We start from the raw sequence: 23,166 nt of genomic DNA, 5'->3' as shown, positions 1-23,166 counted from the left end.
GTATTAACGGATCATGTGACTTAAGAATTGGGAAAGCTGCAACAGGATAGCTAACTTATGACAATGAAGGCTCAGGTTTTCATCAAACTCCCGCATCTTGGCCACACAAATGTAGGCTTTAGTGAAGTCTGGCTTCTTAGTTTTCATCAGAATCCAGACCTGTAGAAATATAAACCAAGCTAGATTATTGGTGAGTCTTGGGTTAATGGCCATATGTCTTTGTGTGAGTGGTCAACATCATTGTTTAGCTTGTGGCGCGGTTGCATGGGATTATTCCCATTGATTAGTAGTAGTAGTAGAGTCAAAATAGGAGCCGTATAAAGGGAATTTGTAGCCTCGGGTGTCAAGCAGGGTAACAAGAGCAAAAAGCCATTGCGGTTTTAGTTTTTTTGTTCTTTTGTAGCCGCAACCTCCTTTGAGTAATGGAAGAGAATTTCTTTTCCTTTGCCTCAGATATTAAATTCTTGAGATTGTTTCTATGGGTTTATGTATGTTTATTTGTTTGAGTCCTACAAAGTGGTACCAAAGCTATGGTAGATTGAAATATAGCAAATCCTAACTCCAATATTATTTATTATGTCCAAAGACTCAAAGCAAAAACGGAGTTTAATTTTTAGCATAAACAAATGATAGCCCATCTCAAGGCATCTAAATTGCATCGATATATTGAATCTGCACTTGCTTAAGATGCTAGTGTGAATGATAAGGCGAAAGATAGCTTGACTTTGTCATAAATTTATCAGGCAATTGACATGTTAGTTTTTGAAAAAATTGCTATGCTATGGCTGATGCGACAAAGAATGTTTGGGATATATTGGAGAAAACATACAAAGGGATTAACATGATCCAGCAAAATAATTTGATGATGTTGAAGAGAAAATTTGAACTTATGACGATGAATAAGTCAGAATCTATTGAGTCATATTTTTCTTGTTTATTAGATATTAAAAACGAGATGAAATTCAATCAATATAACCTTCCTGACAGAACATTTGTTAAGAAAATTCTCAATACCCTACCCATGAAATTTGATCATGTGCTAGCTGTAATCCAAAAAATGAAAGATTTGGAGGATTTGAGTATTGAAAATTTGTATAGATCATTAATTCTACATGAACAAAGAATTAATGGAAAATTGGTGGATACCCCAGAGAAGGATACAATAGAGAAGGCGTTATTTGAGAGGCACTAATGATGTCAGGGAGCAAGACAACTCCAGTCAGAAGAGCAGAGGTGATTACAATAACAGAAGTGGTCATGACAAGAATAATAGAGGCCGAGGAGGTACATCAAATCCTGGACACAATAGAGGTAATAATTTCAATTTTAGAGGTGCTCTTGATAGAGGCAGAGATGGTAATTTTGACAGAGGAAATAATTTTAATCAGAATAATTTTGGACAAAGAGTTCAATGTTATAATTGTGGAAAATTGAGCCATAGACAATTTAAATGTAGATATGGAGAAAATGTAGACAGAAATTTTCAGGCTAATGTTCCTGACAATCAGGTGCAAGATAATAATAAAAAATCTGAAACTTTATTATGAGCCTGTAATACTGTTGATGTGGTTGATAAAAATAAATGGTACTTGAATACGGATTGTAGTAACCATATGTTTGTCAAAAAGAATTATTTGTTGAATTTGATGAATCTCTCCATGGTGAAATTAAATTTGAGAATAACATTGTTTTACTAGTGATTGGCAAGAAAAAAATTTTCTATTAGCCTGAAAAATGGGTCTACAGATTTTATTTCTGATATTTTCTATGTTCTTGGATTACATCAAAATTTGTTGAGTATGGGCCAGTTGTCTAAGAAAAAATAGGATATTCGTATTACGAACGGTACTTGTACTATTTTGATAAAAATATTGGAATGATTGCTAGTGTACCAATGACTTCAAATCGCTTATTTCTACTGAATTTGAGTTCTGCCAATTTTTTTCTATTTGAGTACGGGGATAGATGACAGTAATTGATTATGTTATATGAGTTTGGTTATTTGAATTTTGACAGTTTGAAATTTTTGCCCAAAAGAAGAATGGTTGGTGGTTGTCTAGTATTAGAAATTCTGATAGAATCTATGATATGTGCATTTTGGGAAAGCAACATAGGGATGCTTTTCAGACTGGCAAATCATAGAGGGCCAGAAGACAATTAGAAATTATCCATTCAGATTTATGCACTGCGGAAATTCTTTCTAATGGTGGTTGCAGGTATTTTGTTACCTATATTGATGATTTTAGTAGAAAAACTTCAATGTATTTTTTGAAACAAAAATCTGATGCCTGTAACACTTTTAAAATTTTTAAGACTTTTGTTGAGAAACAAAGTGGGTGATAGATTAAAATTTTGAGAATAGATAGGGGTCAGGAATATTTGGTGTGTAATGATTTTCTTGAGAAACATGGAATGCAATATCAGTTGACTATCAGGTACACTTTCCAACAAAATAGAGTGACAGAGAGGAAAAATATGAAATTATGGATATGGTGAGATGTATATTAAAAGTGAAAAATATGCCAAATGTTATGAAACAATTAAAAATGTGGATGTCCCTTTGTATTCCCAAGAGAATTAATTCATGATTTATGGCTACATTATGTATAGCAGTTACAATCCATAAATCTATTCATGTAGTAGAGAAACCGTTTCATAAGTTTGTTCATATTCTTGTAGTAGTGGGTGTTTAATAAGATTGATGTACCTTTAATCTTGTAGTACTTATATATAGAGGTACATTGACACCTTTTGAGATGACTTTTGGATTAGTTGGAATAATAAGAAAATCATTCTCTATTTCTCTACTTCTTCAATTCCTATTGCAGTATTTCATTTTATTAGTTTTATAGCACGTTATCAGTACGAGTCTTTACTTTTGAGCAAAAGGTGAAAACGGAGGCTCTACCTTGAACAAAAGTGAAGCATAAGATTTTGCCGAAATTCTGCCCATATTTCTTCAAGTGACTTCTGAGGTAAATTTCTAACCCAAAATTTATTTTAATTTCTTATGGCTAATCTTACAAAACAAAAGTTCGTGTCTTTTGATATTTCTAGAAAAAATTATTTATCATGGGTGTTGGATGTTGAAATTCATCTTGAGGTAATGGGTCTTGGTAACACTATTGTTGAAAAAAATGAATCTTCAAACCAAGACCGTGCCAAAGTTATGATTTTCCTTTGTCATCATTTAGATGAAGGATTAAAAATAGAGTATCTTACTGTTAAAAATCCTCTTGTTCTTTGGCAAGGTTTGAAAGAAAGATTCGACCATCTGAAGTTGGTCGTTCTTCCAAAAACCCGATATGATTGGTTTCACTTACGGCTGCAAGATTGTAAATCTGTCAACGAATATAATTCAGTCATGTTCAGAATCACTTCTCAATTATCATTAAGTGGCAAAAAAGTCACTGATGAAGATATGTTAGAGAAGACATTTTCTACTTTTCACATGTCTAACATGCTCTTGCAGCAGCAATATCGAGAGAAGGGATTTAAAAAATATTCTGAACTTATCGCATATCTTTTTTTAGCTGAACAAAATAATGAATTATTACTGAAAAATCATGAGTTCCGACCAACTGGTGCAAGTCCATTCCCTGAAGCGAATGCGACTTAATTTCAAAATTCTAGTCGAGGTCATGGACGTGGCCGTAGAGGTGGCCGTGGACGTGGTCGTGGCCGTGGACGCGATCGTAGTAAATTTGTGCCCTGTGAAAATTATAACCGTGGCAAACAACAAAATATTTTTCAAAAGAGGGAAAATAACTATGATCAGAAAAATGAAGAAAAGAAAGTTTATGAAGAAAAATGCTACTGGTGTGATATAGAAGGTCATTGGTCCCGTACCTGTCGTACGGCTGAGCATCTTGTTGATCTCTATCAAATATCATTGAAAAAGAAAAATAAAGGTGTTGAGACAAATTTCGTTGATCAAAAGAATGAGTATGATGATGCTGATGATACTGATATGACACACATCGATGTTGCTGATTTTTTTGAGCATCCTGAAGATGTCAACAAGTACCCCATGATTATTTAGATATTTCATGATGTTTTATATCTTTCATGTAATTTTCTTTCTATTTAATTTTATTTTAGCATCTTTATTAATATTTATTTTTTGTTTGAAATTTTCTTCCTGAAGAAAAAATGGATGTCGAATATTTGGGATTAAATAATGTTGATGTGATATTTGTCTCATTGAAAGTGCTACGCATACCATATTAAAAAATAAAAAAATATTTTTCTTGTTTAAAAATAGGAGAGACAAATGTTTAAACCATCAGTGATAGTACAAAATTGATTGAAAGCTCCGGAAGAGCTACTCTATTTCTCCCTGAAGGGACTAAAATTGTCGTAAATAATGCACTATTCTCTTCTAAGTTTCGGAGAAACTTATTGAGTTTTAAAGATATCCGCAAAAATAGATATCATATCGAGACAATGACTAAGACAAATAGTGAATTTTTATTAATCACAAGTATTATTTCTAGGTCAAAAATGCGTAGTAGAAAAATTATGTTCTTCTTCTTCTGGCTTATATTATGTACAAATTAGTGCAATTGAAATTCATCACCTAATAGACCAGAAGTCTACTCATCCCAATGATTTTATGGTTTGGCATGATCGTTTCGAACATCTCGGATCTATAATGATGAGACGAATAATTGAGAATTCACATGGCCACTCATTGAAAAATCAAAAAGTATTAAAAGCCAATGAATTCTCTTGTGTTGCTTGTTTTCAAGGGAAATTAATTATTAGACCATCACAAGCTAAAGTTGGGACTAAATCCCCTACATTTCTAGAATGAATTCATGGTGATATATGTTGGCCTGTAAATTCACCATGTGGACCATTTTGATATTTTATGGTGCTAATTGATGCATCAACTAGATGGTCACATGTATGTTTATTATCTACTCGCAACCTAGCGTTTGCGAGATTGCTTTCTCAAATAATTAAATTGCGAGCACAATTTTCAGACTATCCAATAAAGAAAATTCGTCTAGATAATGTTGATGAATATTCGTCACATGCTTTTGACGATTATTGTGTGTCCATTAAAATAACTATTGAACATCTTGTAACTTATGTTCACACACAAAATGGTTTAGTCGAATCATTCATTAAATGGTTACAATTAATTGCTAGACCATTGTTGATGAGGTCTAAACTTTCTTCATCTGTTTTGGGGACATGCTGTGACACCCCCACTTCTCCCAAGGACGAACCCAAGGGTATCAGTGGGATGCCTGCCCAACTCTCGTCAGGACTCAATACAATCCATAATTCAAAACTAGAAATACTTCAAATACATAATTAAAGTACTCCAAAACACTTCACACTTACAATTAGATAGCCTTCAAGCTTAATACAATTCAAAAGAATATGTACTACAACCATCCGTTATAATACAATTTAAGATCTTCAAAAAAAAATAATCTAGTACTATTCTCGAGTACTTTTGGTCTCGAACCCTGTAAAAGAAATTCACAACGTGGTATGAGCTACACAACCAGTGAGGTTCCAAGACACTCTAGCAGTTCTAATAAATCAAGAAAATGGAACATACCACATGTATGGTTCGGGGTTGCACAATGGTGCATGAATATGAGACAAATATTATTATACAAGTACTTTGAGCATATTACAGGTATGACTCAAGATTTGCACGTTGGTACATTTGCATGAAATAATTATCTCTATACAAAATAAACACACATTGAAGGATACGGTGTTCCAGTGGTACCAAGTCGGTCATCTGCACCTTATAACTTCCGGATCCCCTCGATTTGTCTGGCCATCACCTTATCCCTCCAGTGGTAATACTCGAGTATACCGAAACGGTGACCCAGGGTTCCAACCTATCCGACCGAACCCAATCCTAGCTCGAGTAGGTCAGTAACCAAGGGCAGGACCCAGTTCAGCTTAGAGCTTACAACATGCACAAGTAATCAAATAAATTGGTGAACGGTAAAATTTTATCATTTTAATAGGTCGAGTGAGATAAAGTACACACTCGCCTTAAAAATGGTGGACAAGTTCAAAGAGCAATTATAGGTAACACTTAACATCTAAACACGTAAAGAATATGTCATAATTTCATATGAATATGAAATTCATGGTAGTCAAGTAAACAAGTATTCAAGTAATCAAGTAAATTGGTAGTCAAGTAGGGTGGTAAACGGTAAGTAATTACGGTTAACGGTTGACGGTTAAGTAATCACGGTTAATTGGTAGACATTTATTATTTTAGTAAGCCGCTATTGGCCGTTTCCCACATTTATTGCTTAAGAGTCGAGGAGATTCGTTCCAACCGACTTATGCAACCATAGCATAATTGATCATTTAAATACGTCACGTAAATATGCAATTCACGTATTTCATGTCGAGTAATGCAAGTATATCTTACTTAAATATGCATGAGTGTGGTTAATACTCAACATGTAGTACTCAACACTTAATGATCATGGAATAAGTATATCATAAACTTATTCAAATTACGTACTCCTATATGGAACACTCACCTATTGAAACAAGAGAGTAAGTACGTAATCAAGTCTTTAGGTGTTCCCCTCGAGATCCTATTGAAGGTCTCCTTAAGCATTTGAGCAAATAATAGTTGTCTATTACACACTATCACTTAAAATCCCTTACTTATCGAGAAGGTTGTGCTAGTGTTCACTCTAAGGAGAATTCATGAATTGAGCCTTAATTATTCATAATCGAGACTCGAAAGTGGTGTTCAAAAATGAAAGAAAAAGGTTGAGTTTCATCCTTAAAATCATTGGATGGAAGCTAGTAGGTACGAAATCATGTAAATGAATTTTCAGACGAACGATCAAAGTCGGACGTGGAAGTGCCACGTCACAAACCGGCCAAGAACTGGCCGGATTCAAGGCAGTGAAGAAACCCAATTTTTTTCAAAACTCACCAACAATCTGGCTAACAATCCGGCCAAGAACTGGCCGGATTCTGTGGAATGTTTTTCCCGCGCGGATTCTTTTAAAAAGGTCAAAATTTGTCAAGTTTAGGGTATTCTTTGAAAAATCATAACTCACTCTCTGAAAGTCCAAAATTGGAAAACTTGGTACCGTTGGAAACTTCTTCCAAAGTACTAAAAGTTCCTAGAAGAAAATTTTCCATGAATACAAGGGGAAGACATTCAAAAATTGGCTCAAAGTTAATGACTTGAGTTATCAAGACAGATTTGGGTTGGTTTTCGACAAAGTTTGGAAATTCGGCAAAATTCACACATTGTGAACTAACTGCTGAAATTTGAAACTCTATTAGAGTTCCAATCCAAGTTTAAAACAAAATAAGCGAAAAAAGAATCGGAGTTTTGAGCACCAAGATATGGTGGCTCAAAGTTGCTAAAAATGTGAACCTATTTACCATTTTCCAGATTTAAACCAAACACTTTAGGACTTTGATTGAGTATCGAAATGGACTTGGAATGGCACCAAATTTGGTATGAATATACTACCATATAAGGCTATTCCTCTACCAAATTTCATAGAAAAATACGTACGGGAAATTGGTTAACTAAACCACGAAAACTCCAAGAACCTCCAAGGCAAAACTACCTTGGAGTTCCGTTTTCCTTTTTCTAAACATTTGACCAATGAAAACATCTCAAATATGGTTCATTTGTGTAGAAAATGTCCAAGAAACATCCAAAATACATTTGGTAGGTGATTAACACCAAGAATTTCAAAACAACAAGCCCCAATAAAGATTAAAGCTTTGAACTAGCCAAAAGAGGGTTTTAGTTCACCGAGTCAGTTTGGGATTTTGGCCACAACTCTCTCAATTCAACTCGAAATTGAGCTTGGCTAGTGGTGTTGAAAATTAGATTCATAAAGCTATAATTTCTCATAAGAAATCATTTTCAAAATCTGTCCACAACTAGTTCACATTTGAGCATTAAGTTGCTGCCCAAAACAAAGCCTCCAGCTCAAATGAGAAACAGAACAGGGAACTTTAAAAGGTTGGTACGGATTGTTCAGGTGGAATCAGGACATATATTTTATACCGTTGGAAAGTTGAGAATGTTTAGTTTCTAGTGCTGCAAACAGAACTCGATTTCGAAATCGAAGTAAAAAGTTATGGCTGAAACAAAAAGACAGCCTGGGCAATCCAGGAATAAAATTCCAGTTTTGCTGAACTTCGGAAATCATTCCATTTGGCCAATCAAATCACGTTATTTTTCAGTGAAACTTTCTACACCATCCATATAACATGTATACATCATAAACAAGTCATTAGAACCTCAAAAATTCACACAAAAGTGCTCGAACATGGCAGGGGTAAAATCGGAAGATTTTTGCTCATCACCTCCTTTGAGTTTCCTTTCACCAATACAACTTATTTCCACTAATTTAAGCACTAAACCAATATTAATAACATCAATACTCATGAAATCAGTCCTCAAGTAATTGTGGAAGTTCATAGAGCCCACACACCAAAATTCAACATAAATAAAGCTACCCACATGCATGCATGAACTTATATGTGCAATAGAACTTCCATAAATCAAGATTTTCAAGGTTGATCGTTAATTACCTCCTTAGATGATAAATGTCAATTTTTGGCCACAAGAAAGCTCCAAAAAAGGTGAAAATGCAGCTCTTTTGATAGCTTAAGATGATCTCCAAATAGTTTTGAACTTGTGGTAGAAATTTCAAGTGATTTGGTGCAAGTTTGAGAGGTGAAATGATGGAGAAATTGGTCTTCTTCTTTCTTGTTAATGGCCGGCTGTTTGAGAGGGAAAAGAAAGAGTGTTCAGCCGGCACTTGAGGTGAAAAGAGAAGAGTTTTGATCTGGTGTGATGCACCCTTGAAAAGATTGGTAATTGAATTCAAATTTTGGCGCCAAAAATCAACTCTCACTAGTGCTCTTACGCACGCGTCTCGTGCTCGATTCCTCTCGAGTTTGTTTCAGTAGTGCACTAAATTTTCAATATACTTATATCAATATTATTATTATTTACTCTTAGTTGTCCCAAATAAGGGTCTAAAGTTTCTCATTTAAATCGCGCGCGTAAAAACGCGTACTTCCAATTTATGCGCGATATGGCGAAATTTCTAAGAAATTCTTATAACGATAGTATAACTAACTATCACTTGAGCACTTAATCATAAAAATACCTATTTTAAGACTAAGGCACATATCTCCAATTTTCCGAGTACAGTGTATCTTCAAATCGGTTATCGTTCCAAACGCACGTGCACTATTTTCACTTAACGGGTTTTCAAAAATTAATTTTTGAAACGAGACACTTTAAAAATATAACAAAGCTATAGATCCATGTAATTAGGTCTAAAGATATTAGAAAATAATACTCGAAGAAAACAGGTGAGCAAATAATTAATTAAGCCATAAAAATAGAATTATAAGTGAGAAGAATTCGGGTCCTCACACATGCTATATTACATGTAGCAATACTTGTGAGAATTAAGCCGACAAGTTATCATACTTATTCTCCCATATAATTAACTTTTGGTTATGAGTCCAATATTTCTCATTTACGAATATTTGATTGTGCGGTGTATGTCCCAATTGCACCGTTCCAACGTCGTAAATTGAGCCCCCAAAAAAGATTGAGGATATATGTCAGATATGAATCACCTTCAATTATTAAATATATGGAACCAATGACAGGTGATTTATTTACTGCGAGATTTGTAAATTGTCATTTTGATGAATCGCATTTTTCGACATTAGGGGGAGATAAAAATCAACCAAAAAAGGAAATTACTTGAAAAATATCATTGAATTTTCTTGATTCTCGTACTAAAGAATGTGAACTAAAAGTTCAAAGGATTATACATTTGTAAAAAATTGCAAATCAATTATCCATGCATTTAATGACTCCAGAAGAGTTACTAAATCACATATTCCTACTGAAAATACTTCGATTAAAATCGATATCCCTGAACAACAAATTACAAGTGCTAATGAGTCTAAAGTACGCCTGAAGTGTGGGAGACCTCTTGGTTCCAAAGATAAAAATTTTTGAAAGAAAAGAGGAGTAAATGAATCAACAATTAATGACAAAATTCAACCCCCTGAAGAGGTCGCGCTCTTAAAGAGCCAATTCTTAAAGAGAATGAAATTATAGAAAATTCAATAAATTTTGTCACTTCAAGAAAAAGTTCGAACAGAAAAGAAATAATTATTGATAGTATTTTTGCATATAATCTAGCACTTGATATTATGGCAGAGGACGAGGATTATGAGCCTAGATCGGTTGATGAATGTCAACGTAGAAATGATTGGGCAAAGTGAAAAGATGCGATCCAATCTGAATTGAATCCACTGGTTAAAAAAAAAGTTTTTAGACCTGTAGTCCAAACACTTGAAGGTGTAAAGCTAGTAAGATATAAATGGGTATTTGTGAGAAAATGAAATTAGAAAAATGAAATTGTGAGGTATAAAGTAAGACTTGTAACTCAAGAATTTTCACAAAGGCTTGGATTTGATTATGACAAAACGTATTCACCTGTAGTGGATGCTATCACATTTAGATATCTTGTGAGTTTTTCAGTACATGAAAAACTAGATATGCGTCTAATAGACGTTGTTACTGCATATTTATATGAAAATTTTGAAAATGATATTTATATGAGAATTTTCGAAGGATTCAATATGCCTGAAGCGGCAAATCAAATTCTAAAGATATTTATTCTATTAAATTACAAAGGTCTTTGTATGGGTTCAAACAATCTGGACGTATGTGGTATAGCCGTCTCAGTGAATGTTTAATTAAAAAAGGTTATACCAATGATCCAATATGTTCATGTGTTTTTATCAAGACAAATGGATCAAATTTTGTGATAATTGCTGTATATGTTGATGATCTAAATTTGATTGGAACTTTTGAAGAGATTCAAAATAGTATTGAATATTTGAAGAAAGAATTTGAAATAAAAAATTTTGGAAAGACAAAATTCTGTCTTGGTTTACAAATTGAGCATTTGAAAGATGGAATTTTTGTCCACTAAACTGCTTATACTCGGAAGGTATTAAAGCGATTTTATATGGATAAGACATATACATTAAGTACCCCAATGATCGTCAAATCATTAGATTCTAATAAGGATTCTTTTAGACCACGAGAAGAAGATGAAGAGACATTTGATCCTGAAGTACCATATCTCAGTGCAATTGGTGCACTAATGTATCTTACTAATTGTACAAGACCTGATATATCATTTGCAGTAAATTTATTAGCAAGATTTAGTTCCTCGCCTTCAAGACGACATTGGAATGGTATTAAACATATTTTTCGTTATCTCCAAGGAACAATGGATCTTGGCTTATTTTATTCAAATAAATCTAAATCTGAATTGGTTGGTTATGCTGATGCTGGATATTTATCTGACCCGCATAAAACAAGATCTCAGACTAGTTATCTATTTACATATGCAGGTACAATCATTTCTTGGCGGTCTACAAAGCAATCACTAGCCACCACTTCATTGAATCATGCTGAAATAATAGTAATTCATGAAGCCAGTCGGGAATGTGTTTAGGTAAAATCAATGACCCACTATATCCGGAAGAGTTGTGGGTTATCCTTCGAAAAAGAAAATCCCTCAACTATATTATATAAAGATAATGCAGCTTGTATAGCTCAATTGAAAGAAAGATATATTAAAGGAGATAGGACGAAACACATTTCACCAAAATTCTTTTTTACTCATGATTTGTAAAAGAATGGTGAAATTGATGTGCAACAAATTCGATCAGATAATAATTTGGTGGATTTATTTACCAAGGCATTACTAACTGCAACATTTGAGAAATTGGTGAAGAGTATTGGAATGCGACGATTAAAAGATCTCAAATGATATTTGCATCAGGGGGAGAAATTAATACACAGGAATAGTGTACTCTTTTTCCTTCACTAGGGTTTTTGTCCGGATGAATTTTTTCCTATTAAGGTTTTAACGAGGCATATTTTTTGTATAATGGACATCTAAAGGGGAGTGTTATGAAACAACTAAAAATGTGGATGTCCCTTTATATTTTCAAGAGGATTAATTCAAGATTTATGTCTACATTATGTATAGAAGTTACAATCCATAAATCTATTCATGTAGTGGAGAAACCGTTTCATAAGTTTCTCCATATTCTTGTAGTAGTGGGTGTTTAATAGGATTGATGTATCTTTAATCTTGTAGTACATATATATAGAGGTACATTGACACCCTTTGGGATGATTTTTGGATTAGTTGGAATAATAAAAAAATCATTTTTCATTTCTCTACTTCTTCAATTCCTATTGTAGTATTTCATTTTATTAGTTTTATAACACCAAAATCATTTTGGCCAGACACAGTTTCTTGTGTAATTTATCTATTAAACAGGTGTTCTACCAGAAGTGTTTCCGAAAAAATTTCTAAAGAAGTGTGGAGTGGTAGAAGACCATTTGTTGGTCATCTTAGAATTTTTGGGTGTATTACCTTTTCCCATGTTTCTGATCAATTAAGAAAGAAACTTGATGATAAGGGGAAGATGTATGTATTTATTGGTTATAGTGAAGTCCTCGAGCTTATAGGTTGTATAATCTTATGACAGAAAATGTGATAGTAAGTAGAAATGTGACTTTTGACGAAAAAGACGTTTAGGATTGGTCTACTGAAGATCTTGACATAGCAGAGGTGACTCTAAATTATCAGCAAGAGGAGGATAATTATAATATTCAGCCATCATCGGTTGCTCAGGGTCCACAAATTAAGTTAACTGAACATCCCCAATGTTAGCGACAAATGCTAGCTCGTCTGCAGGATTATGTTATTACACTAGATGATATTCCTTCTAACGAAGATATTGTTAATTTTGCTTTATTTATAGATTATGATCCAGTTGTGTATGAGAAAGCAGCCAATGATGATCGTTGGATGAAAGTAATGGAGAAAGAAATTCATGCAATAAAAGAAATGAGACTTAGGAACTTACTTCTCTTCCAATTGATAAAAAAGTCATTGGAGTGAAATGAGTATACAAAACAAAATTTAAACCCAGCAAAAAAGTTGATAGATATAAGACGAGATTAGTGATGAAGGGATACATGCAGAAACCCAGAATTGACTATTTTGAAATATTTGCACCTGTTGCCAGACTTGACACAATCAATATGATAATTTATCTAACTGCTCAAAATAACTGGAGAATTTTTTAGATGGATGTCAAGTCAATCTTTTTGAATGGAGTTCTTAATGAAGAAATGTATGTGGAGCTGCCAGCAAGATTGTCAGAAGAGGCCATGATTATGTTATTACACCAGATGATATTCCTTCTGACGAAGATATTTTTAATTTTGCTTTGTTTATAGATTATGATCCAGTTGTGTATGAGGAAGCAGCCAGTGATGATTGTTGGATGAAACCAATGGAGAAAGAAATTCATGCAATAAAGAAAAATGACACTTAGGAACTTACTTCTCTTTTCATTGATAAAAAAATCATTGGAGTGAAGTGAATATACAAGACAAAATTTAAACCTAGCAGAGAAGTTGATAGATATAAGACGAGATTAGTGGTGAAGGGATACAAGCAGAAACCCGGAATTGACTATTTTGAAGTATTTGCACCTGTTGACAGACTTGCCACAGTCCGTATGATAATTTCTCCACCTACTCAAAATAACTGGAGAATTTTTCAAATGGATGTCAAGTCAGCCTTTTTGAATGGAGTTCTTAATGAAGAAGTGTATATGGAGCAGCCAGCAAGATTTGTCAGAAGAGATCGGAAAAATAAGGTATGTAGATTAAAGAGAGTCTTATATGGATTGAAACAAACCCCAAGAGCGTGATGTACAAGAATTGATTCATATTTTGTGACTCGTGGTCTTCTACTTGTGGTGATGTTCTTATTGTATGCTTGTACGTAGATGATTTAATTTCCGCAGGAAATAATCCAGAGATGGTTGCAAAGTTCAGGAAGATTATGACTAAGCAGTTTGAGATGACTAATATGGAACTCATGTCATATTTTTTGGGAATTGAAGTCTTTCAGTTTGACAGTGGAATTTTTATATCTCAAAAGAAATATGCAAGTGACATTTTAAAGAAGTTCAAAATGGATACAACAAAGCCAATTATGACACCAGTTGAAGAAAAATTGAGGTTGACCAAGGAAGGCGTTGGTAGATATGTGAATCCCACCTATTTTAAAGGTTTGGTAGGGAGTTTCAGATATTTGACATCTACAAGGCTAGATATCAATTTTGTTGTTGGTCTGATTAGCGGGTTCATGAAAAATTCATGTCAGTCATACTTCCAGGCAACTAAGACAATTTTGAAGTATACTGGAGGCATTCGTAGTGATAGCATTTTTTATTCTGGAAGTGATCCAGTTGAATTGTTTGGCTACACAGATATTAATTGGACAGATGATACAGTAGAGAGGAAGAGTACTTCAGGTTATGCATTTTTTATTGGTTCTAACTTGTTTTCCTGAAGTTCGAAGAAGCAACAGGTGATTGCATTGTTTACAGTAGAGGCAGAATATATTGCAACAACTAATAGTGCTATTCAAGTTTTGTGGTTACGTCGCATACTTGGTGTTCTATAACACAAGTAAGTTGATTCTACGAATATTTATTGTGATAGTAAATCAATAATTGAGTTGTCCAAGAATCCAGTACTCTATGGGCATAGCAAGCATATTGACATCTGATAGGTTGCAATTTTATCATTTATTTTATTATTAATTTACCCTATTACCTGACTCGATGTGGATTAATTGCTGGATTCTACTCACTTTTAGTATTTTGGCATTTATTTCAGGGAGTAAAATAAAAATATGATAACATGTGCTAATTTGACAGAAAAGAAATGCAAGTAGCAGTGCTTATCCGAGGGGCAATTTTGGAAAAGCAAGAAAAACTTTGGGCCCTTTCTTTTGGAACGGCTGAACCGAAGATGTAGGTGTTCTTTTCCCCTGGGAGCCGCCGCACAAGAGGGGATCTTAGTTAGCAATTAGACTTTTAGATAGAAAATGGTGGAGAGAACAGGCACTATCTTCTTGTTCTTATTTGAGTCTTTCGTCTTTTAGCGTAGCTGGGGACTTGACTTCCCTTTTAGCTTTTAGTAGTATCTTTTCCTCTGTATGCCAGAGGAAGCAAAAACAATGAATTGCCTCCTGTAGCTTTCTTTCCTTATTGAATAGAGCGAATTGAATTAGGCCAATTTTCCAATTGATGGCCGCAACTCTTGTTTCAATTTCTTGTGGATTTTGTTCATCAATTATGAACTAATTTCCCTACTCTAGTCAAGGAACAACGGAGGCCTTGGTTCGCCTAAAATTGTGAGATCGATTTAATTTTATCTTTTCCTTTTATTTATTGGTATTCGCATATTTCTCGATTGCAGTACTTATGATTATTTAATTAATTGATTGTCTTGGATCCGGATAATTAGTTAACTTGATAATCTATTGTCAATTAGGGCATTGAATCCGTAATTGTTTAATTGCCTTGATTTAGTGACAACTGGCATGATTGGGTTTGTGTCAGGGGAATACGCGGGCTAATCTGAAATAACCTTGATAGTGCGTTATTTGGTTAGAATATGACTTCTCTAATACATAAGGCAATTGGGGAATTAAATCTTACGGGCGTACCTAAGATTATTTCTCAATTAGAGCAGTGGTTAACGGGCGTACCTTAATCACCGACACAGTAAGGAGGGGTTGATTGTCATCGCTTGTTTGGCAGTTATAACCTATTTATTAGTAAATAATTGAAACTGTCTTTGTTTCGATGATTAATTAGGTACACCATTGCTGAAGTTATTTCTTGGCTAGATCCTTAATTATCACCCATTTGATTTTAGTAATTTGTTATTTAATTTTTAGTAACTTCTTAGATTTTATTTGAATTTCTTTGATTGTCACCTTCTGCACAAAAACACCGCTTTTGTTACTGTGAATTTGAAAAGAAACAGTTACACCCAATCCCTATGGATTCGACCCTGCTTACCACTATTTACAGAAATTAACTTTAGTTGAGTAGGTTTTTATTATTGCACAGGCTGACAACCTGTCAACATCAAATATCACTTCATACGTGAGGTGGTTTCAGAGATGGAAATTGAAATTGATTATTGCAGAACTGAAAAGCAAGTGACTGACATTTTCACCAAGGCATTGAAGACGGAGACTTTTGTGAAGTTGAAGAAGATGTTGGGCATGACCAGATTAGAGGAGCTTGGTTTAAGGGAAGCAGTATAGAAATATAAACCAAGCTAGGTTATTGGTGAGCCTTGGGTTAATGGCCACTTGTCTTTGTGTGAGTGGCTAACATCATTGTTTAGCTTGTCGTGCGATTGCATGGGATTATTCCCATTGATTAGTAGTTGTAGAGTCAAAATAGTAGCTGTAAAAAGGGAAATTGTAGCCTCGGGTGTCAAGGAAGGTAACAAGAGCAAAAAGCCTTTGCGGTTTTTAGTTTTTTTGTTCTTCTGTAGCCATAACCTCCTTTGAGTAATAGAAGAGAATTTCTTTCCCTTTGTCTCATATATCAAATTCTTGAGATTGTTTCTATGGGTTTATGTGTGTTTCTTTCCCTTTGATTGTTTGCGGGCCTTTCCTTTTGTTAGTGAGTACCAGTTCAAGTTGACATCCTCACAACTTCGTCCATCTTATCTCAATAGATGGTGTAGCTCACATTAATCTTGAATTTCATCTCCCACTTTTAATCTCTCTCTTCACACATGATTGTGCACCTCAACTAACCTAGCATAGAATTATGTAAAACATGTTTAGTTTGAATTTTCATAACTGCATCCCAACACAATCCTCAAGCTTAGCCAATTGGTAATGTCCTGCTTTAGCTGGTAATGTCATGCTTCCTTCTTGTCTGATCTCAAACTGTAATGGATTTTCTATCTCATTGCCTATTTCAATCTCTGCTTTACTTTTTGTAATATTTCTATTTCTCCTTCATAAATATTATATTTTAATTCTTTTTTTTATTTTCTTAAAATCCAATAACTATTAACTGAGTAATAAACACAATTGAACAAAATGAAATAATCAAAATACACCCAAAAAAAATAAGATTCTTTGTGAATTTTCTATTGTATTTTTTATTTTCTCTTATATATTATTTTTTGAGATTTTTGTATTTATTTTTATTGTATTAGTAGTTTTTTATACATGTAAATATGTTAATAATTATTTTTAAGTGTAGTTTGATAAGTGAATATTTAACGTACATTTTGTATGAATTTGGCATTAATTTTTGGTATGTTCTGAGAAGATTAAGCCATATTTGAACTCTTTTGGTGATAATTGCTTAAATATTGATTAAGGTTTCAAAAAATTGATAAATGAGTGAATTAATGCGTTAATCTTGTGAATTTGTGAAGGTAATTGATGTATGAAATTCATGCACAAGTTCAAAGAAATGTAAGGGTCATCCAGAGGACAAAGTACACAAGAAATTAGGAGCAAAAATGTAGAAAAAAGAGAAGAAGTGAAAAACTGGAAATTGGTCAACACGGATCCGAGCTCGGATCCGTGTGCACAAGATGGATCCGAACCCTCGTCTGTACTTCTGGCGGAGAGCATCCGAGGTCAGGACGATCCGACCTCGGATCCATTACGAAATCCCTCGGATCCTGAAGATCCGAGCTCGGATCCATTTTCACTCCTCGGATCCGAGGCTCGGATCTGTCTCTCTCCTCAGCAAGTGCAACAGCCGTTTTTCTTTACCTTTTTCACAACTTTCCAGCTATTTTGAGGGACAGAAATCGGTGGCACATGCTTCTGCAACAAAAGAAAAGACCAAATGAGTATGGACAAAAGGAAATATCATATCTTTGACTTCTTTTTACAAAATCTGAGTGGAGGAAATTATGAAGTGAGAGGAATGGAATTTCTTCCACCTTTTATGCAGAAACACAGAGGAGAAGCAGAGGATGACCATACGTAGCTAGTTTTTCATTTTGTAACAAGTTTCTCTCTAGTTAGGAGTCTTGGAGAAGCATTTTGTCTTTGGAGTTTTTCACTTGTAATCAGATTGTGCAAGAGCATAGCAGGAATTAGAGAGCTTCACCTTCAGTTGGCTAAGCTTTCTTTCATCTTTCTTATACTTGTACTGTATGATGTTTTGCAGCAATAAACTTGTGATTCTGATTGTTGAATCATACATGAGTAGCTAACTTTCTTCATCTAGGGAGTAGATGAAACTTATGGCTAAATAGTATAAATTGAATGTGATTTACACTTGTTATATCTTGTATTAACTTGTCTACTTGTGTAGCTGTGATTACTTGCTATTGATTGATCACCAATAGTTTGGTTAGAGTTGTTATTGTTCAATGAGAATTGGTAATAACAATGGAAACACATGAGTAGAGCTTGAGTTGTATGTTCATGAAAATAGAGATACACTTAGGTGGATTACTTAGCATTTCATGAAATAAAACAGAGTAGTAGTAGTATTTCACCATGAAAATAGGGAAATCTATATTGCTTTAGGCCATTTCATCATGAAAATGAGACTTGGAAACTTTGGAAATGAATCTCTGGTTAAGCAAGAATAATAGCAAGAAGTAAATCCATTCATTTGTGTTGTTTATGCCATAAGTGAAATCTACATCCCTAGAATCTTCCTTAAGTGAAATTTCTCTATTTGCATTCAGCATTTGTTAAACTAGATTTGTATATCAGATTTGTAGATTACAGCATTAGATTTTCTCTGCTCAAATTAATTGTTAGTCTAAATAATAGAGAAAATAAGGGCTTAGTAATTGTTTGAATTGCTCCTCGTGGGATCGACCCGATATACATCTTGTACTACAATTGCGACCTGTATACTTGCAGTCCAACGGGTGTAAAATCGGAATTAAACTTGCATTGATACAAAATATCCCGTCAAGTTTTTGGCGCCGTTGCCGGGGAGCGGCAATATTAGGGCCTCATCATCTCTATTAATTTAGATAAATTTCATTATCTTTATTCAAGTTGTTGAATTAAAAGTATAAAAATTTTCTCTTGTTTTTGTTTGTAGTGTATGCACCGATCAAATCGAGGACTTGTACATTTCGATCCGGAAATTGAAAGAACATTACGCAGACAAAGGAGGAATACATCACATCAAGAGGAACAAGAGGTTTGGCAGCCAATAGAAGATATTTTGATAGAATTACAATTTGAGGAAGAAATGGCAGAAAATGAATCAAATAGGAGAATTCTGCGAGATTTTGCTTTACCGGGAGCACAAGGATCTCAAACTAGCATTGTAAGACCAACGGTAAACGCTAATAACTTTGAGATAAAACCATCACTGATTCAAATGGTACAACAATCTCAATATGGAGGTAATGCTACTGAGGATCCAAATTCTCACTTATCAACATTTCTTGAAATTTGTGATACAATTAAGTTTAATGGTGTTAGTGAAGATGCGATTAAACTTCGATTGTTTCCATTTTCACTAAGGGACAAGGCTAAGGTTTGGCTACAATCTCATCCTCCAAATACTTTTACTACTTGGGATGAATTAGCTAAGGCTTTTCTTAATAAATTCTTTCCACCTGGAAAAACTGCTAAATTGAGAATGGATATAACAAGTTTCTCTCAACAGGAAGGAGAGACATTGTATGAAGCTTGGGAGCGTTATCGGGAATTGCAAAGAAGATGCCCTCATCATGGTCTACCCGATTGGCTAGTAGTCCAAACATTTTACAATGGTCTCACCTATCCAACAAAGACACATGTAGATGCAGCAGCGGGAGGAGCTTTAATGGGAAAGACAGCTGAGGAAGCTCAGCAATTGATCGAAGAAATGGCTGCTAACAACTACCAATGGGCAAACGAACGAGGTAATTCAAGGAGAACCGCAGGTATGCTTGAAGTAGATACCTTGAATATGTTAAGTGCAAAAATGGATAATGTGGTTAAGATGCTTAATAGGCAAGTTGGTTCTAGTTCTAATCAAGGAGTAGTTGTTGCAAGTTGTACCATTTGCGGCGGAGATCATGATGATTTTATGTGTTCTAGCAGTGAACAGGTTCAATATCTCAACAATTACAACCGTCCACCCCAAAACAATCCATACTCCAATACTTATAATCCAGGATGGCGTAATCACCCGAATTTTGGATGGAAAGATCAAGGGAACCAACAAAGACCAGTTAATCCACCAGGTTTTCAACAAAAGCAAACACTGCATGAGTCCAAACCAGCTTGGGAATTGGCAATCGAAAAGCTAGCTAATGCATCAAATGATAAAATTGAAAAGTTAGCTAGTGCCACTACTCAACGGTTTGAAAGAATTGAGGGAAGAATGGACCAACTCACCAATATGTACAGGAATGTTGAGGTCCAATTAGGCCAAATTGCCAATGCGGTTAATAATCGCAACCAAGGGGATTTACCTAGCAAAACTGAAGTGAACCCAAGGGAGCATGTGAAGGCCATAACCCTCCGTAGTGGTAAGGAATTAGTTGAGCCGCCAGTAGTTGGAAGTGGAAGAGAGTTTGAAAAAAGAGAGAATAAGAAATTGAGTGAGTTAAAAGAGGGAAGCAAGGAAGAAAAAGGGAAAGAAAAGATAGAGGAAAATGAACTGCAAATGGAAGATGCAACACCAATTCCTCCACCGGTGCCATTCCCTCAAAGATTGAAGCCTTCAAGAAATGACAAAGAATTTGAGAAATTTGTCAACATTTTTAAACAATTACATATTAACATTCCTTTTGTGGATGCTATTTTGCAGATTCCTTCGTACGCGAAGTTTCTCAAGGAGATAATGACCAGGAAAAGGAAGTTGGTAGACAGTGAGACAATTGCATTAACAGAAGAATGTAGTGCAATCATACAAAACAAATTGCCACCCAAATTGAAAGATCCAGGGAGTTTTACAGTTCCTTGCACTATCGGTAATGTAGAATTTTCTAAAGCACTTTGTGACCTTGGTGCAAGTGTGTCATTGATCCCTTTAACTGTGGCTAGGCAATTGGGGTTGAAAGAGTTGAAGCGTACTAACATTTCCTTGCAATTGGCTGACAGGTCTATTAGACATCCAATGGGCATATTGGAAAATGTGCTCATTAAAGTGCAGAAATTTATTATTCCTGTCGATTTTGTTGTTTTAGATATGGAGGAAGATGTAAATGTACCTATTATACTTGGTAGACCATTTCTGGCCACTGCAGGTACAATAATAGACGTCAAACGAGGTAAGTTTAAGTTTCAAATCGGTGAAGAGGAAGTGGAATTTGATTTGAGTAAAGTAGAGAAATATCCCTCTTTTACCGACCATGTTTATTCAGTTGACATATGTGATGAATTGGCATTAGAAATGAGTCAAGTAAATCTTGATAATGATTCTCTTGAACTTTGTCTTAATGGTATAGGTATACAAGAGGAACAGATTGAAGAAATGACTGAATTTTTACAGCCACAAATTCCTTATAAAAGGAGAAATGCATACGAGGCGTTAGGACTGAGCAAAGGGCTACCTCCACCATCATGTGAGAAAGCACCGCAGCTTGAGCTTAAGCCGCTGCCTAAGCACCTCAAATATGCATTTCTTGGAGAAAAAGAGACACTGCCTGTGATTGTAAATTCAGCATTAAATGAGGAACAATTAGACAAGCTCTTACGTGTTTTGAGGAAGCATTTAAAGCCTATAGGATGGACAATTTCTGATATCAAAGGAATTAGTCCAACTATTTGTATGCACAGGATTTTATTGGAAGAAAATTCTAAACCAGTGGTTGAGACTCAAAGAAGGTTAAATCCAAACATGAAAGAAGTGGTAAGAGTAGAAATCCTTAAATGGTTGGATGCAGGTATAATTTTTCCAATTTCTGACAGTGTGTGGATTTCTCCTATCCATGTAGTACCAAAGAAAGGGGGGATAACCATAGTACATGGTAAAAATGATGAAATGATTCCCTCTAGAGTTGTGGTTGGTTGGCGAGTCTGTATTGATTACAGAAAATTGAATGCAGCTACTAGGAAGGATCATTTCCCTCTTCCTTTTCTTGATCAAATGGTAGAAAGATTGGCCGGATATGAATTTTATTGTTTCTTGGATGGTTTTTCAGGATACAATCAAATAGTCATTGCACCAGAAGATCAAGAGAAAACTACATTCACTTGTCCTTACGGTACTTTTGCATTTCGAAGGATGCCTTTTGGATTGTGCAATGCACCGGCCACTTTCCAACGATGCATGATGGCAATTTTCTCTGATTTTAATGAGAAAATTATGGAAATCTTCATGGATGATTTTTCTGTATTTGGATCTACTTATGATGATTGTCTTAACAATTTAGATCTAATTTTGCAGAGATGTGAAGAAACAAACCTTGTACTCAATTGGGAAAAATGTCACTTCATGGTTTGTGAAGGTATTGTGTTAGGCCACAAAATTTCCTCAGAAGGTATTGAGGTTGATCAAGCCAAAATAGAGGTTATTGAGAGAATGCCTCCACCAACCAATGTGAAAGGCATTCGTAGCTTTCTTGGACATGTGGGATTCTATCGGCGGTTTATTAAGGATTTTTCCAAGATTGCTAAACCTTTATGTGAATTACTTGCAAAAGATGTTCCTTTTCAATTTACTGATGAGTGTTTACTTGCTTTTAATAGGTTAAAGAAGCAACTTGTCTCCGCACCTATCATAGCATCACCGGATTGGAGCTTGCCATTCGAATTAATGTGTGACGCAAGTGATTTTGCAGTTGGGGCTGTTCTTGGGCAAAAACATAATAAGCGACTTCATGTCATTTATTATGCAAGTAAAATGTTAAATGAAGCTCAAGTTAACTATGCAACAACAGAGAAGGAGTTGCTAGCAGTGATTTTTGCATTGGATAAATTTAGATCATACTTAGTAGGATCTAAAGTTATCGTTTATACTGATCATGCAGCACTCAAGTATTTGTTAAATAAGAAAGATGCAAAACCGCGATTAATTCGATGGATTTTATTGTTGCAGGAATTTGACTTGGAGATCAAAGATAAAAAAGGATCCGAGAATTTAGTTGCAGATCATCTTTCTAGACTGGAGAACATGCAGCAAGATGACCATTTGTCCATTAAAGAAGAATTTCCAGATGAGTTTTTAATGGCAATTTATAAGTCACCATGGTATGCTGATCTAGTTAACTTTATAGCTAGTGGAGTGATACCT

The 23,166-nt window shown here is 34.7% G+C and overlaps 1 protein-coding gene and 1 non-coding gene across 2 annotated transcripts; one reads left to right on the top strand and one right to left on the bottom strand.

The window, feature by feature from the left end:
• The first annotated feature begins 12,782 nt into the window (after nt 1-12,782).
• LOC113776859 (uncharacterized mitochondrial protein AtMg00810-like) lies at nt 12,783-14,474 on the top strand. Its single transcript, XM_027321915.1, has 2 exons — nt 12,783-12,909; nt 13,924-14,474. Exons 1-2 carry the CDS (start codon nt 12,783-12,785, stop codon nt 14,472-14,474), a joined length of 678 nt encoding a protein of 225 aa, XP_027177716.1.
• Nucleotides 14,475-19,572: 5,098 nt separating this feature from the next.
• On the bottom strand, nt 19,573-19,679 carry LOC113778922. Its single transcript, XR_003469387.1, has one exon. It is a non-coding gene; the product is annotated as a small nucleolar RNA R71 (small nucleolar RNA).
• Nucleotides 19,680-23,166: the final 3,487 nt, after the last annotated feature.

This window comes from Coffea eugenioides, chromosome 7 (genome assembly GCF_003713205.1).
Source record: "Coffea eugenioides isolate CCC68of chromosome 7, Ceug_1.0, whole genome shotgun sequence".
Classification (NCBI taxonomy): Eukaryota; Viridiplantae; Streptophyta; class Magnoliopsida; order Gentianales; family Rubiaceae; genus Coffea; species Coffea eugenioides.
Note: the sequence above shows the minus strand (reverse complement) of the source record. Positions and strands in the feature narration are given on the sequence as shown.

What these genes read in the sequence shown, in the direction of transcription:
- LOC113776859 (XM_027321915.1), top strand. Translation starts at nt 12,783, where the DNA reads ATGCTAGCTCGTCTGCAGGATTATGTTATTACACTAGATGATATTCCT. An exon ending in GAAAGCAGCCAATGATGATC is followed by an intron (nt 12,910 to 13,923) that starts GTTGGATGAAAG and finishes TAATTTCCGCAG; the next exon opens with GAAATAATCCAGAGATGGTT.